This window comes from Larus michahellis, chromosome 1 (genome assembly GCF_964199755.1).
Source record: "Larus michahellis chromosome 1, bLarMic1.1, whole genome shotgun sequence".
NCBI lineage: Eukaryota > Metazoa > Chordata > Aves > Charadriiformes > Laridae > Larus > Larus michahellis.
Window position 1 is genome coordinate 113,020,275 of NC_133896.1, and position 16,072 is coordinate 113,036,346.

Sequence of the window (16,072 nt, forward strand, 5' to 3'; positions counted from 1 at the left end):
CGCTGGTACCTTTTGCCATAAAAATAATTAAACTGCTGCAGAGCTGAAGTTGGAACTGAAATATAAGGCTGGATCACTTGCATAATAATCTTTGATTTAGTCATTAAAGAGTTTATTGCTTCACTTCCATGTAAACAGAAAGGACAGGCCCCACCCTCATCTAGTTCTGTGAGGTGTTGCACTGTGGTTGCACTTTATTTTTATTTCTCCGATTTGATCATAAATAAATCCAATCACACTTTTAGCTCTGAAAATGGAAATTCTTCTGGTGAAGCACAAGGGAGACATGAGCAAACAACCCTTTGGGGAAGAGGCATTTAATTTCATTTCCCAACCCTGGGTCTGATCTCTTCCCTCTGAAGTCTTTTCATCTCTGACTCCTCTCCTCAACCCTGGAGGCCTTTTCTTCCCTCATGAGCTGCTGCCAGCACTGTCGGTGTATTGCTCTTATGTCGGGGCACCCTGGGGCACGTGCAGAGTCCCTCTGTACTCCCTCACCGAGGTTTGCCTCACCCCCGAGGACCATCCTGCAGCAGCTCAGCCTGCAGCCTTTCTCCTGGGGTGGGTGCTGGCCTGTCAGATGGACCAGGTCCCGTTACAGAGGCCACGACACAAAGGGTCTGGCTCTTCAAAGCTGCCTGATTGCCCAAGAGGGCAGAGCTATGCCCCAGTCCGAACACGTGAGCTGTTTCTAAGACGAGCAAAGGGCTAATATCCCCCAGGAGTGGTGATTGTCCTAATGGTCTTGGCTTTTCACCTCTGAACTCTGTCACACAGACTTCACTTGGAGTTGTAAAATACATTGATGTCTACCAGAAGACAAGCATCATGCATGATTTTCTTCTCCCCATGCATTTTGCTGTTTGCCAGCTGAGGTAATCCCCAGCCACTATACGTGGCAGTTTCTGCATACGGACACTGGCTTGCCCATGCTAGGTCCTCAACAAGGCTGAGGTCCCAGCAGCAACAGGCCCTTCAGCAACACCCCAGACAACTGTGTTTCCCGGTCCTAACCACATTTGCCTGTGGTGCTTATCCAGTGTGACACACTATGCACAGATGCAGGGGACATTTGATAATGCCAGGACATCTGTGAACGGGAATCACTGCCCCAGTTTTCCTTGGTCAGGAATTACTATGCTATTAGTATGAGTGAAGTGTTAGGAAGGTTCCCAAGCATAACACAAATGGGCAGCTTACTTCCCAGTCTCCACATTCTCCCAGAAGCCACTGGACAGACACAAAGCACATCCACGTGCATATGGATGGATACACTCAAAACTTAGCATTTCCCCCCCTCGATATATCACAGAGTGAAAACACTGTGGAAACAAATTCAGGAGGGGATAGGCATTAGCAACGCTTGAAATCTGCTTTCTGATTTAAGGTAAACTCAAAAGAGTATTTAATCTTCTTTTCCCAGTTTTTTGTTCTCCATATTATAAATCCTTCTTAAAAACTTGAACCATGGTGTGTTATTTTGGCTCAAAGGGAAAAAGAAAATCCAGTTGATTTGTACTTTCAGGTTCTGTTTTTAGACTCCAGTTTATCTTGCTTATTAGTTTATAAATCCCGGTTTAAGGCACATTTAGAGACTGCATTCCGATGAATTATTCTGAAAGGTTTTCTGGAGTGCAGACTTAAAAACAGCTAGAAAAGAAAATGGTACCTTTACGTTTCTCCAGGCCCACATATGGGACCCATTTCAGTTCCTGACACCTGACCTTGCAACTAAACCAGGAGGTAATTTCTACCCATAATTCCATTCATTTTAGTTTTATGCGTGTGGCCATTTTTTTAGAGTAAATTCCAAGGAGAAAAATAGAGGTGAATAGAGTTGTTTCTCTCATAAATAATATAGAAAACTACACAGCAAAACCACAGAAAATGTTTTCTCATAGCTTGGAACTTCAGCAGTGGGGTTTTCTTAATTATACCAGGAGAATTTCCAGATTCATTAGCCTGCACTTGGACTGATTGTGATCAGGGCCTATGCAGACACAGAAAACCAGCACTTTCCAAAGATGCCTATACTTCACAGGAATCTTGAAACAAAATGTGGTACAAAAAAACTTTAGAGGATCGTCTAAATCAGGTATTGCTGTCCACCATGGAAACTGACTTCAGTATAGCTACGCTATGATTCATACAATGCATTTCCAGTTGCATGCATACAGCATCACCTTTCCCCTCTGAACAATATACCTGGAAGTTGGTATGCATGTGTCTAGCTCTCCTGATCCTCTTTAAAAAAAAAATAAAAAAAAATCTGTTTTTCCATGTTGGGATGGGCTTTACAGTGTGCTCCAGTGGAGAAGTTTACATGCCGAAATTTCACCAAGAGACACCACAAATTCCACATGTAGACACACAAAAAGAACTCACTTCATTGACACATAAGCAAAAGCTGATCCTTAACGTTTAATGGAAAGGGAGGTGCATATAATATGGTTTGGACGTCAGAAAGGCTCCGACTATGTGACACTACAAAAACACATAGACTCTGACAGATCCTGAACTTGAAACTGAACTTGAAACTTTCACTGCACAGCATGCATCATCTTCAAGTCACACAACTCTCACAATAATTTCTACGTATGAAAAAATTACTGTACAGCAGATATGCCTAGTTTTTGGCTGATTCAAGAGCTGTGAGTAAACAAGACATACTGCTTCTTGGTCTCCTTGAAACAGTTACCTTCCTTATGATTTTTTTCGTCTGCAAAGAGCACTTCTGAAAGCAAAACCCCATATTAAGGTATTATTTTCTGCAGTCAGATTCAGGGATTATTTCTACCCATGATAAAAATTCTTCAGTAGAGCTCTTTGCCTCTGTCAGAGAGTAGGTAAAAGATTAAAGCAATACGCCCCTCATTTACCAGCTTTAATTGAAAATGGAAGAAAGGGAAAAAAGTTAACTGCATTTTTTAAATCTCAGGGACTTGACAGTGACGTATATTCCTAACTCACATGCCTCTGAGAAGAGGTCGTGCTTCCCAGAGTAAATAACAGCTTTTAATTTGCAACGAGGATACGCAGCAGCAGCACTCTGAGATACATGCAATAATGTGATTTACAGGACCAGGAAATAATTTTCAGATATACTGTGCTGCATTAACAGTCCAGGTTAAGTGTGGGCTGCAACTTTTCCCTTGCAGGTACAGTAGGTGGAAGATTTGTGATATCTTTAAATGCAACAAAAGGAAATATAGACGGGGAGGGAGGAGTCTCCTGCTGGGATGTTGTGATAAATTATTAAAACTTCTTTTTAATGTTGATGCCACTCTTTAACCTCAGATCATAATACTGACAGCAGAGGAAAACTGAAAGTGCTATTAAAGCTGTGATAAACACACCATGCTGTGACAACACTTGTAAGGAAAAAGGAAAAAAAAAAAAAAAGAAAAAAAATCCTTGGGTGCCTCCAATCAGTAACATCAAGAAACAACCAGGGAGAAAATATCAAGCTATCTACAATCTACAGTCCTTCAGTCCAAATATTTATGAGATACCATTTATGCTCACTGAGCTATTTGATGATAAGACCTCGATAACCTATGTTTTCCATAAACAAATGTCATACAAAGTGAACTTTATGAAAAGGCACATTTAGTGAACCGTTCACAGAACATACAGGGTAAATCTTCTCAGCAGTTTTTAACAGAAGAGGAAAATGGATTGCTGCCTTCAAAAATCATAAGTGTTTTCTCAGCACAGCATTTTTTTCGATAAACTTAATGCAATTTATCTTTATTAACACATCAACACTGACATAGCCAGTCAGCCAATTAGTGCTGCTGGCAGTGCATTTCACAACATTCATGTACTCTAAAAAAATGTCTGTCTAGTCATTTTTACCAGATGCACTAACAATTCTGCACTCAAAATAAGCTGCTTGCTTTCTTTCTCTCTTCTTTTCCAACGCTATAACCCCCTATGATCAGGGTAACATCTCTTGCAATAAAGCCACAGGCATCTGTCCCAGAGTCTCCAAAATAAAAGGAACAATATGAATTCTCCCAGTTCAAAAAAACACCAGTTTCTAAATGGTATACATTTATTTGTATAAAGGCCTTAAATGTTATTCTGATAATGATACAATGCAAAGTAAAATTCCTGCAAGGAATATATGCCTTACAGAGTCAGTCAAGCAAACTAACAAGAAAACAAATAAAACTCCATGCTCTCTTTTCAGCATCCTATTGCAAGCCCACATGGCAACCTGAAATCTGAGTCATGCAAAAGAGCATAGGTATTCTCCCTAGATCACCTTTAACACAGCTTTTTAGAATCTTACCCAAACATCCATTACAAAACTTTTTCTTTCCACTTACCCCCCTTCCAGTGTTTGCCTTTGGTCCTGCTAAGCTTGCTGAGGGTTGGTCCAGACAAGAGCAACATCAAAATGAAAAGAAGTTCAAGCATAGTGATTTTCCCCCGTTTCACTGATGATAACATTTCCACAAGTTATTTTCCCAAAAAAAAAAAAAAATAAAATTTATCTTACATCTTCTCCCCCACTTTCTGTTTGCTTGAGGAGTGATTAATCATTGAAAAATCACAGCAAGGAGTAGCTTTGCTCTCCTTAGATGTTGAAGTAATATCTCAATGATGTAGCCCTGAGGAAAGCCACATTTCTCACTGATCCGGTTTCTCCCACACAACATGCAGCCAGCACCGCTGCTACTACAGTAGCTATAAAATAATTTCTGCTCCTCACTTTGGTTTCTGTGGGAATATATTCCTCAGCTTGCAGCGTGAGCTTGATTGAAAATGATAAAAACAGTAATGCTTGTGTCCAGCAGAAAAGAGAAAAGATGTCAGGATTGTGAAAAAAGATGAGAAGCAGTTGTACTGACAGCTTTAAGCCTCACTGTCTGATCCTAATAGCCGTGCAACCAACCAAATTGCTCTTTTAAGAGTAATAAGGCTTCAGTGAAAGCTGGTGTCACTGCCACTTGGGTAGGTAGTGCAGGGCTTGAAAATCACCAAGGAACCTGCTACAGATAAGGACTGCCACGGTCCCAGCTCCGAACGCAGAGGGCTGAGCAGAATACAGTATGCACAGGGAGCATTTAATCTCTATTGTGTGGAGGAGATTTCCTGCTTTACAGTGTGCAACTGCTCAGGACTTTTGGCTGCATTTTATTAAGGCTTTACTTCATACTTTAAAACGCAAGCTTCAACACACTAATTGCTTATAGCATTTCTGAAGTAATTATTGTATGGGAAAAAATCCTGCATGCTTTTTTATTTTTTTAAAGTAGCAAACAGGAAGAACAAATCCTTAGCAGCAGCAGCAGTAATCTTTTCACTGCACAGAGCAGCTATGCTTTTATATTTTCACACAGTCTGTCCTTAGGATCTCTTAAATCTGGGGGGCGGGGGAAGGGGGTGGAGAGAAAGGGAAAGAGAAAAGGGATGTTCAGAAGTACAGATGTTTTCAAAATAATAGATTGCAGTCACAATTTTTCATTTAGTAGTTGCTACTGCCACAGAAATGACATAATTACCTACATCTCCAGATATCTATATTTAAGAATGCTGAAGCTGCATCAGTAAACGCAAGACTTTCTGCACAAAATTTTGGGTTTTCACAAAGGGCACTCAAAGAAAAAGTCACAACATTCAGTCTGCTCAAACAGTCTTGAGATGCCCAGTAGCTTAAATTCATCTACAGTTTGGCATTTAGTTGTTTCCATATAAGCATTCAGTACTCAAATCAATGAGCCACAAACCTTCTGCTGTAGATTTATATAAATAAAAAAATCAATGTCCTTAGAATGACAAAGCAATGTTGGTCACAAACTCCCTGAAGTTATCACGTTTTCAACAGGGACATGATGCCCTTTTCCGTGCAACATTAAGATGATATTAATAAATCTGAAGCTTTGCTTATTCGTCTGAATAAAGAATGATATTTTGACTGGTGGAGACAATCACGAACATATAATATATATGCAGGGGATTTTTTAAACAAACAACATGTAACATCACAAACAAGGAAATATTGGGACTCCAACACCACCACATCAACTATGAAAGATATTTGATATTCCTTTTAAGTTCTAAAATATATTTATGGGCTGGTTAGAAGATGTAACATTTGCATTTAGACGGAAAACAAATGCATGTTGATGTACAGTAGTTTTTCATCCCTCTGTGCATTAATTTTTAAAAGTTATAAGACATCTTACCAGATGCTGGCTCTGATATATCAAGGCTGATGTTTATTGCTCTTAGTTGCCAAAAATTAGGTCAGTATCTATCGCGTAGAGTCACTAAGCAGCGGCTTCTTAAGTTAAATTTCTCCATCAAGCCATTCTTAATCACCAGTCTCATTGCTAATAATTAAAACACCATTTCTTCTATTTCTCTCCCAACTGTTACTAAAATGAGGCAGACACTTGTGTTAATTTTGATTGCCTCTGTAATACTTCTCTGAAACTAGCACCATACTGCCACGTGGAAGCATTAAAAAACTATGGGATCACATTGCTAGATTTCAAAGTTTTTAAGTCCAGATAATGAGATGACCTTAAATTAAAACAACCACCATCAACACAACCTTCATGTACTGCCATGCAAATTTACTAACTTCAGAGTTTTGAATCAAAAAACAATCACCTCCAATGTCCAAAACATGTGTGACAATATCAGTCATGCTTCAGAAATACTGATGGGATCATTCTCTTGGCCATCTCTTCAGCCTTATGTCACTTCTGCCTCCCGTACCCTTTCTTTAGTCTCTATCTTGCTTTCAAATTCTATAATCTCCTGAAAATTTGCCACCTCTTTTCTACCCCTACCCATGTGGAAGCCAGCTGCTGTGGGAAAACCTGTTTCCAATGGTGGCAGGCATCCTTAAACCTTCTTTGTTCCTATACTGGAGAAGAATTATACTTCAGCCTGGACACCCTGTATTTTCAGCATTAATGAATGCAGAGGCTATTGGAAGCTATTATGAGTTTCTGCCAGCTTTCTGCCAGCTCTGACATGTGCCTCCAGCAGCCTCAGCAGGATCAGGTACGGCTCGAGCAGCAGCTCAAGTGATTGTGGCAGGAGAAGGGGACAACCACCTGATACAAGAACAAAAGAGAAACCGTCATGGCTGCTGGTCATGGGCATGTTTGGTTCAGTTTAACGCCTAAAGAGCCCAGACTTCCCCCCTGCTGATGGTTTTCTGGTTTATTTTGCAAAAGGTAAGTTGTTAGATTCACTTTGTATATAATTAAGAGTGAGCGGGCAGACCTTCAGGGAAACACAGAAAAAGTGTTGTCACTTCTTATGAAATTTAGTGGTGTTTTTAATGTCCTCATTTCTAGGTTCATAAGAATTTCAATTTTCCAGAGTTGAAATGCCTCCAGAGAAAAGACAGAGTTTCAAGAAAGATTATACAAATGTTATTGGTTGAAACATCAGAAAGACAAATAAAAGAAACCCAACATTTATTTTTCCTTCAAGTATCATGATTTTTAAGTCAACATCATGTTTTAGAAATGTAAAAGAACTGATTTGTAATTCTATTTCATGCTTTGAGTGTAACAATGCTGGAAACAGAGAAAAGTAAGCAGTGTCTTCTACCTTTACATCTGTTACTATTACAAGAAAAACTCCTATGAGAGCTACAAGAGGCAAACCGATCCCCTTACAGCTAAATGTCCCTGACATCCAACCAGTCCTTGCCAGGATCCCTTACACCCTCCAAGGTCCTTCCCAACAGCTCGCACCAGTCACAAGTATGAACCCTTTTAATACTTTCTAAGCACAGAACTCATATATGAAGACAGACCAAATGCCTGTCTTGACTAGAATCATATGTTCCGTAGTGGTCAACCTCAGATGCTTATGGGAAAAGTTCAAGAATGGTAAGAAAGCACTAGTGGAGTTTACCATTTGCCCAGCCTGCCAGCCTCTGCTTGTGAAAGGCTTTGAGACTTCTTAACTAGAGACTCTATCACAGCTATCAAGGTTGGTTAGAGAGTGATGGAACTATACTTCTTGACTTTGTCTCGTTCCTTTTTTGATTGTTTGTTCTTTTCTCCACCCCCGTAGTCCCTGGAAATAAGTTCCTTCCACAGATTTTTTTACTTCCTCTTGCTTTTTTGAAAAGTATACTTGATAATTTTATTTGAGATAATTTTAGTTTTCCATCATGGAAAAAAATATTCCGGTTCAACTTTCCTCATACTGTAGTTTTCCAACATATCCTCCATTCATGCAACTTATTCCAGTAAGAAAAGTCCTACTCTAGTCTTTTCTCAGATCAAAGATGTTCCATACTCACAAATGTCCTTGCTACCTTCATCTTAATTATATCCAGTTCTAATTTAGTGTTTATGAGATGAAGTCAAAAGAAAAGCCTGCAGTATTCAAGACGAATTAACAGTTGCATATCCTCTCCCTCATTCTGCTCATGAAGCCAAAGGGCAGCAGCTACCATTAAGTTGGAGTTATGTTTATAAATGCCTACAACATTAATCGATACAGAGGTTCTTTTTAATTAACAGAATTTTAAGGTGTTTACTCAGTGGGAGCATACATCAACAACCTAAATAACAAACCTAAATAACAGTGAGATACTCAGAAAAATATGTCCAAGTTAGTTTAATCTGCAGTTGTTGTATCTGGTTATTTGGCCACCCTTCCTTTCCATATTTTAATTCTTTTTACTATTCGCTATCTGGCACAAAGGACTACTGGTATAAGTACTTGGTTAAAACCCTCAAGCTTGAATAAATAGCAACAATAACTTCATGGAAGCTTAAATATCAGAGCCCCTGAGCAACGTGCTCTTTTAAGGGTGATATCTTGGAGCAGTCTGATACTCGCAGACTGTAGGAGGGACAGACAGTCTCGACCGCTTACTTGCTGACATGCTCTCTGGCCCTTTGTATTTGCCATCCAGATCCCATTTCACTATGGTGAAGGTTACAGACTTTCACAAGATCCTTCAGTAATTGAAAAAACTTGGATCAAACCCAGCATTCAGTAGCACAGGCATTTTTCATGCTTGTATTTCCTGGCACTTCTTAATTGTAGCATTGTCTTAGCATTTGGAGAAGCTCAGGAAGCATCACAGCTTTCACTCTTCCCATTTCAGAGCATTGGACAATCAAATTAAAAAATTAAAGAGATTAACGATTGCAGAAAAAGATAGAAATGGCTGTTTAGGGAGTCATAACTAAGATGAGAAGGAATGGAAACAGAAGCTTAAATGCCCACTCCCTACTCCAAGAACTTACAAATATTTTATTTTGTCCTAACTCTCTCCTTTTCTATATTCCCAAAGATGCCATACAGCCAGCATTTGACGGCATAAAAATGCCCATGACTAAATGAACTTTGCAAAAGGAATATAATCAACACGAAACACTGCAAGATGGAAATATTGCACCCTGCATTGTAGGCATGAAAAATATTTTTCTACTCCTACCCCACCACATACAGAGGCCTAAATTACCATAAGCCATAATTAATTCAGTTCTTTTTAGGCATGAAAATTGTTTTGATTTTAAATACTTTCAGCTTAGGGCATTCTAAATATCTGTGGAAACCTGGGGATTTCTGTTAGCCACAGACACCAATGGGAACAATATTTTTGGATACTTGTAATACAATACATTGCCAAATAAATACACAGCCTTCTTAAATCAAAAATCTATTTGAAATTCCTTACAGTTCATGTGATTTCCAAGGATTAAGAAACCAGTGCACGCCCAGTGTACAATCTGCACTTCCACTGCAGGCATTCTGAAAAAACATTTATATTTCCTTTTCACAAGTATAACCAAAGAAGATGAAGTTCTGACAATCATTGCATGTCAGTCCCAAATACTATGTTCATTTTAGCTTCCACTGCTAATAGAGACCCACAAAAGGGTCTCTCTTTTCATCATAACTGATTAGTAGCTCTGTTTTTTGTATAAGACAACATGAAAGCTTGATGTATAGTAATATACCAGTTTTAGTGCAGTAGAAGAAACACAACAATAAAACAAGGACAGTAAGTCCAGGCTTTCTACACTGAGATTTTTTTCCTTGTTTGTGCTGAGAGGTCTAAGGCATTTCTGATATTCTTCAGATTATATTATGTAAATGAAGAAGTGCATGAAAGTTATTTCATGTTATTTTGTACTCATCAGTCAGGATTTATCTGAGGATTACATTTAAGTATAGTAAGATTAATAATAATTCACTTTGAATTTACCAATTATTCCAGTCTTTAATCATACATTGTTTCAGTTCAAAAAGTATACATTTTCTTGATGGAGTTTGTAGGCAACCATGAACTACTTGAATATTTGGTAAACAATGTGAGAAAACCAACTTTTCATTTTTTCACTACTTTAAATAAAATAATTAGTTTGAATAAACTTATCCACTAAATCACACACAAAGATTCTAAATTCTTTCAGCACTAATATGTTATACTGTTACTTTGAAATGTAATTTCTAAACAGCATCTAACAATTTTACATAAACTATAAATACAGTTAAGCAGTAATATATTAAAATACATGTAATTTTATGTAACAATATGTAATAAATATTATGTATTTAACAATAACTCACATTGGTAAACAACATACATGTGTTGCTTCCCAAGAAACAGCTTTAGTAAGAAAAATACTATGTGAAGTCATAAATCACAAGAAGAGATAAAAGCACTAATGAGACTTTTCATTGTGTTTTCTACTACACAGTGAAAATACATTTCTGTGGTTTTGACAAGAGAGAGAGAAAAAACAACCCACCAAACAATTCTGGCCTTATTTACTTCTTTTCTAGTATGGAAAAATCCTAATATATTTGCAGTCTTACTGTATCCTATTTTGTTCTATTTCCTATCCAGAAACAGAACATTTAACCGAAACACAAGTATGAAATTATCTGTAAAAATTGGCACACACTACCTATCCAACAGGAGGGGAAAAAAGAAAATAGAATAATTGAGGGCAAAACAACTTGCAGGTAGAGAAGATACCAGGATATATTTTAACCAAATGTAAGTAGAGCAGTAGTTACACTTTGAAAATTCTTAAACTATCATTCCAAAAACAACCTTTTTTTTTTTATATGTGCCCATTTCTGATGGTTATGAAGAGGTGACAGCAGTTCATTCGTATGGGAATTATAATCTGCCTACCATGATGTAAAGGCTTTGATTTGTCAATATACAAATTCAGGTTATTGCTTACAGGAAAAAATAAGTTAGACTCACATTTCATTTAGAAACAGATCTTCAAATCCGAGAGCCAAAAAGCATTTTGTTTTTCAGGTTTTTTTGCCTTCTTGCGAATTATTTTACACCTATTCACTTTAAGTTTTACTATATGCAACTTTGAAGCCACAAAGTACTGAGCTGTTCCTCTCCTCCTGTTTCCAATTAATTTTTGAAGCGCTTTGGCATTGCAATGCCCAGTAGCCCCATTAGGAAAAATCGACTAACAACAGTCAATCAAGTACCTCCAGATGTAATCTACAGAAATTAATCATGGAAAAGAAAAGCTAAATCATAGTCTATTTGGCATCTCCATATAATACAGATGCTGAGAGAAGACAAGTTTTATTGGAAAATGGAATTAGATAGAATCTGAAATTTCAGATCAGAAAGAAAGGAGGACCAAGATGTAGCAGAGATCATTCAGGAAATACTGCCGGTGACAAGAGATACATTTGCTTTCTCTGAACAAATATCGATCCAGTATGTTTTATGTTTGGGACGCCTCCAGTACTGTTGAAGGTGTCACGTTTCAGGTGACTTACAACAATGAAACTCTGACTAATTGCAGTTATTAAAGATATTAGCTTGTTTTTCTTTTTATGCAGTATTGAAGTTTCCCTGAGGACACATTCAAGACAAAAGACGTAATGGTGTCTCTACACTTCTCTCTTTGACTTCTGTGCTCAAGTGAAGAATTTCATTTGTCAGCTGGAATTCCAGATACAAATCAAAAGTACCAACAATTACCAGACGAGGGTGTAATGTGTCAGTATGAAAGCCGGGCCAAACGCCACACCGCTCATACACCTGCAGCTTTAAATACTGGAGTAATTTTTCTGCAGAGCCCAGATTTGCAATTCATTTGCAAAAGAATGAAGGAGGTTTGGCTGGCCTGGTTGGGTTGTTCTCTCTGTCACTTTCAAGTTCAGAACAAATGTCTACATGGCAGGAAAGAAAATGGCAACTGTGACACACCTGCTTCCATCCTTTGTTAAATTTTCTGAACATAAAGACAAAACAGAGGATTTCTCTGACTCTAAGGATCTATGACTGTCTTTCAGAGACAGCAAGTATTGTATAATCAGCATTTGTCTGAAATACCGAGACAAACACTACACAGACTCCTGCTAAGCAAATATCTGCTGCTACATTTAAAGTGCATTTGGGTTTAATTGCAATTTATGTTTTCAAACTATTTTTGTTTACAACGGTACAAAAGCAATCACTGATTAAGGATATGTTCAAGTTCTGCATTCACTCTTTCTTCTTCCATTTTTATTACAGATACAGATATTGAGAAATATCCTTAGTCTGTAAAATAAGACCAAAAAGCCTTTTTTACAGTGTTCTGGTGTTGCAAAATATTTAGACTTCGGTATTCACAGGCTGTATCTACCCAGCTGTGTTACAGTAGGAGACAAACCCTGACTGTCTCCTATCCACGGTACCTATGTATGCTGGGTCCGGTCTTGCTTTTGTTGGGAGACAGTCTGTCTGGCAGGGAGCTTCTGAGCTGGGCAGTACAACTGGATCAAATGTTCATAGACGAAATGTAGACACAGCTACCAAAAGACACCTCATCTGCCACAGCCATCACTGGCAATCCTGAATTCATTCATTCAATTATTTATTTATATTTCTTTTCACTTCTATTAACACTGCAGAGCCCACACTAGCGAAACAAACCAGACTGCATCTGAATGTAGCTCACACATTGGGCGCTGTTTGATAATTACATTCCAACGCCAGGGCCACAGTCATTTTAATCCTGAGCAACCCCACTGGACTATATATAACTAAGGCCAGAGGGTACACCTAATGATATTTGCATAGGTATAAATGAGGGCATCGTTTGACCTGCAGAAATCTTTATTAATGGTGCCGATTACACAAGGCAAAAGAATTCAGCAAAGCTATAATCCTAGCCTCAGTCTGTTCTGTCTGATGTTAGAAAATGCAACTTATTATTCATGAATTGAGAAAAAAATGTATATGTAAGTATTTCTAAAATAAGCTTATCCCCAACCCCACCCTTCCACACCATCGTCAGAGGAACACACTTTGGAGTGAGGCCACGCTTCAAGCCTGATTTTGTAACAAAAGCGTAATCTCTTCTTATGATGGCTTTTGTCATTATAGTTAACTGCCTTCTACTCTCATTCAACCTTTAAACAATTAGCATTACTAAACAACTACATAAACGTTTGACTGAAAGTTGTTTTCAGTTGAATTGTACAAAACCAGCCCTTGTTAAACAAAAAAAAAAATCAAACAAGGAGGCAAAACACTGTCCTTGCTGTTAGAGGGCTGAATGCCTGAATAAAGTTGGGTTATTCCTCTCTACTTGGCTATCCTGTGCTGCAGGCTCAGTAGAGGTGGCATTATAAGCATGGCTGAATAAAACAATTTATAATAAGGTTTTTGCCTACAGCATTGCAAGGTTGCGTTATAGCAACACAGTAGGAAGAAATGTGATCTTTCATTGGTTTCACTCCAGTGACCAGGGGCCAGATGACAGTGGATAATCAGCGAGGGCTATAATTTATCATGGCACTGTAACGCGTAGCAGCTTCATAAGACAAGCTGGCGCAGCAGCAGACCACCACCCAAGGAAGCAGAACAAGTTGGTCTCCAAGGCCCAGGTGTTCAAACAAGTGTGCATACCTTTGCACACATACGACAGTCTGTGTCAAAGCTCTGCTGAATACGCCTTGGCTCAGAGGTTGACCGAAACAACTGGGAATTTGCATACATGTAAATATTTTGTTAAGGCACCTAAATTACATGAATAAATACAATGCACTTCAGTACCTTTTCTTGGCACACAGATTTTAATAAGGTCATCGCCCATACGTTTAACAGCTAATAATTCTGCTCTTTCCCTGAGCATGGTAAATCCTGCCCTATGCAGATGCAGTTGCTCTGTCTTCGAACAACACAGTAGAGATGTACCTAAAGGGAAGAAACTACCTTAAATGTGAGGGATGCAATGCCCTAACACATACAGTGCAAAGGACTAGCAGTATTCTTGTATCTGAGAAGTGAGCTTTCACTACAGGCCCATCCCTGAGTACCAGAGGCCTCTGAAAGTTACAATACCAAGGTTGTGACCCAAAGCCTGTGCCTTCTGCAGCACATGCCAGTCCTGAAAGCCACCAGCCAAACACACAAACACATGGATGCTGACATCATCAGACCTTTCATCACACACACGTTGGGATGAATCAAAGCAATTTTACACTGCGAGCTGAATCCTGACATCCATACAAGCTCTCCAGTGTGCAAGAGGATACAAAGGATGCTGTAATTTGGCACCAGACCCTACAATACCACGTGAGCATGCCTCTCCCATTTATGTTGTATTGTGAACAGTGGTACAAAGTCTGAAATCCTGAGCTGAAACTCTTCTAAAGTTTCTGGTCGGTCAAAATCATCAGGTCATACCCACATGAGCATTTAATGTGAACAGCTGTACAGGTGATCTGATATCAGATTTAGGCAGAGGCAGGCCCAGCTCTTCCTCTGAGAGGCTGGACGAATTGCACCTATTTATGCTGTTTCTTCAGCCTCTCCTTCCTCCTCTGCTGGGTGCCACAAATCATTGTCCTGGCTGACGGCCTTGAAAACCACAAGAAATCTGTGAGAGTAAGTGGCATACGCTCATGGACTTCTATGAAATTTAGATCAATCCCACAACCTTCAGCTTAAAACTCAGTGTCATTTTCACTACTAATTGAACAATTCAAAGTCCATCCATCTGAGTTCATATTGAAAAAAAAGAGGTTTTTTCTTGTCCAAGTGGAGTTAGCCTTATCAGATATGGTCCTCATAAAGCTTCCCTATATCCCTGAAATCAATGGTCATATGCTTGCTCCAGGCCTTGCCAACATCTGCCTTTAGCAATTTAAGTCCCATTCCCTCTGTGAAACAGGCAATAAATCACATCCATGGTATTGAGAGAAAAATAAATCATAAACTTTGAAAAACAACCAAAGTTTATAAAAGACTTCAGAGGTATTGTCTCTGATTTATAAAGCAAGGGAAAATCAAGAGTTTAGAAGGGGCTGGTGTCTGTGTATTCCATCAAAGGGCTCCTTAAGTAGGTCCCAGTAAGGTTCTTGTGCTCAAATGCACACACCCATGTGTCTTGAGGAAGCAAAGTCTGTCCTTACTTATCTTCAACATTTAAATATGACCTCAACTTTTATTTTTCTGACTTTTCTGTTTCTTCTCTATAAATGAAAAATAAAAGGATGTCTTACTCCCTAATACACACACACCACGGAAATAGTTTTCAAATTATTTTAGCTGCCTGTGAGTTCTTTGACTTTAAAGCTCTAAGTAAACTCCAATATGCATAATTAATCCCCAAAAAGGAATATACCTGTAGAGTAGTAATGTCTTTTAAACTTAAGTATAATTGGCCAGTGCTGTTTCTGCATCAAACCTCTGAAGCTGTGACTCCAAGTTCTTGTTCCGTTAGAACAAGACACCATCTGAAACCCATATCTAAATACGCACAGAGAGAAAGATTTTCCATCATCCTGACAATTCTTTTAACAACATTCATAAATAAAAAGTACAGTCAGACTATTGGGGTTTCATACCATTGCTGCCTTTCCACAGTAAATTTTTAAAGTTTGAGAAAAGACATCATAATCTTAAGCTTCATGAAGTGCACAGGCTGTTGCTATAGATTTCTTCTAATTATGTTATCTTCTCATATATCCTCCTACGTCTTTTAAGATATTTGAACATTAAAAAAAAATCTGAAATTAATCTTCTCTCCCCAAAATATAAAAAAACATATTTTTTATTAAAGGATCCCATATTTTACCAAAATTG

The 16,072-nt window shown here is 38.4% G+C and overlaps 1 protein-coding gene across 16 annotated transcripts in view; it reads right to left on the reverse strand.

The window, feature by feature from the left end:
- ROBO2 (roundabout guidance receptor 2) overlaps positions 1–16,072 on the reverse strand; it is a 1,122,909-nt gene that overhangs the window by 934,690 nt on the left and 172,147 nt on the right. Inside the window, exon 1 of one of the 16 annotated variants that reach the window (XM_074599407.1) lies at positions 4,335–4,879. The exons of the other annotated variants lie outside the window; for them this stretch is intronic. Coding sequence (XP_074455508.1) covers positions 4,335–4,458 — 124 coding nt within the window. The 5' untranslated portion in view covers positions 4,459–4,879. Of the gene's footprint in view, positions 1–4,334; positions 4,880–16,072 lie in introns of those variants that run through there. 16 annotated transcript variants of the gene reach the window in all.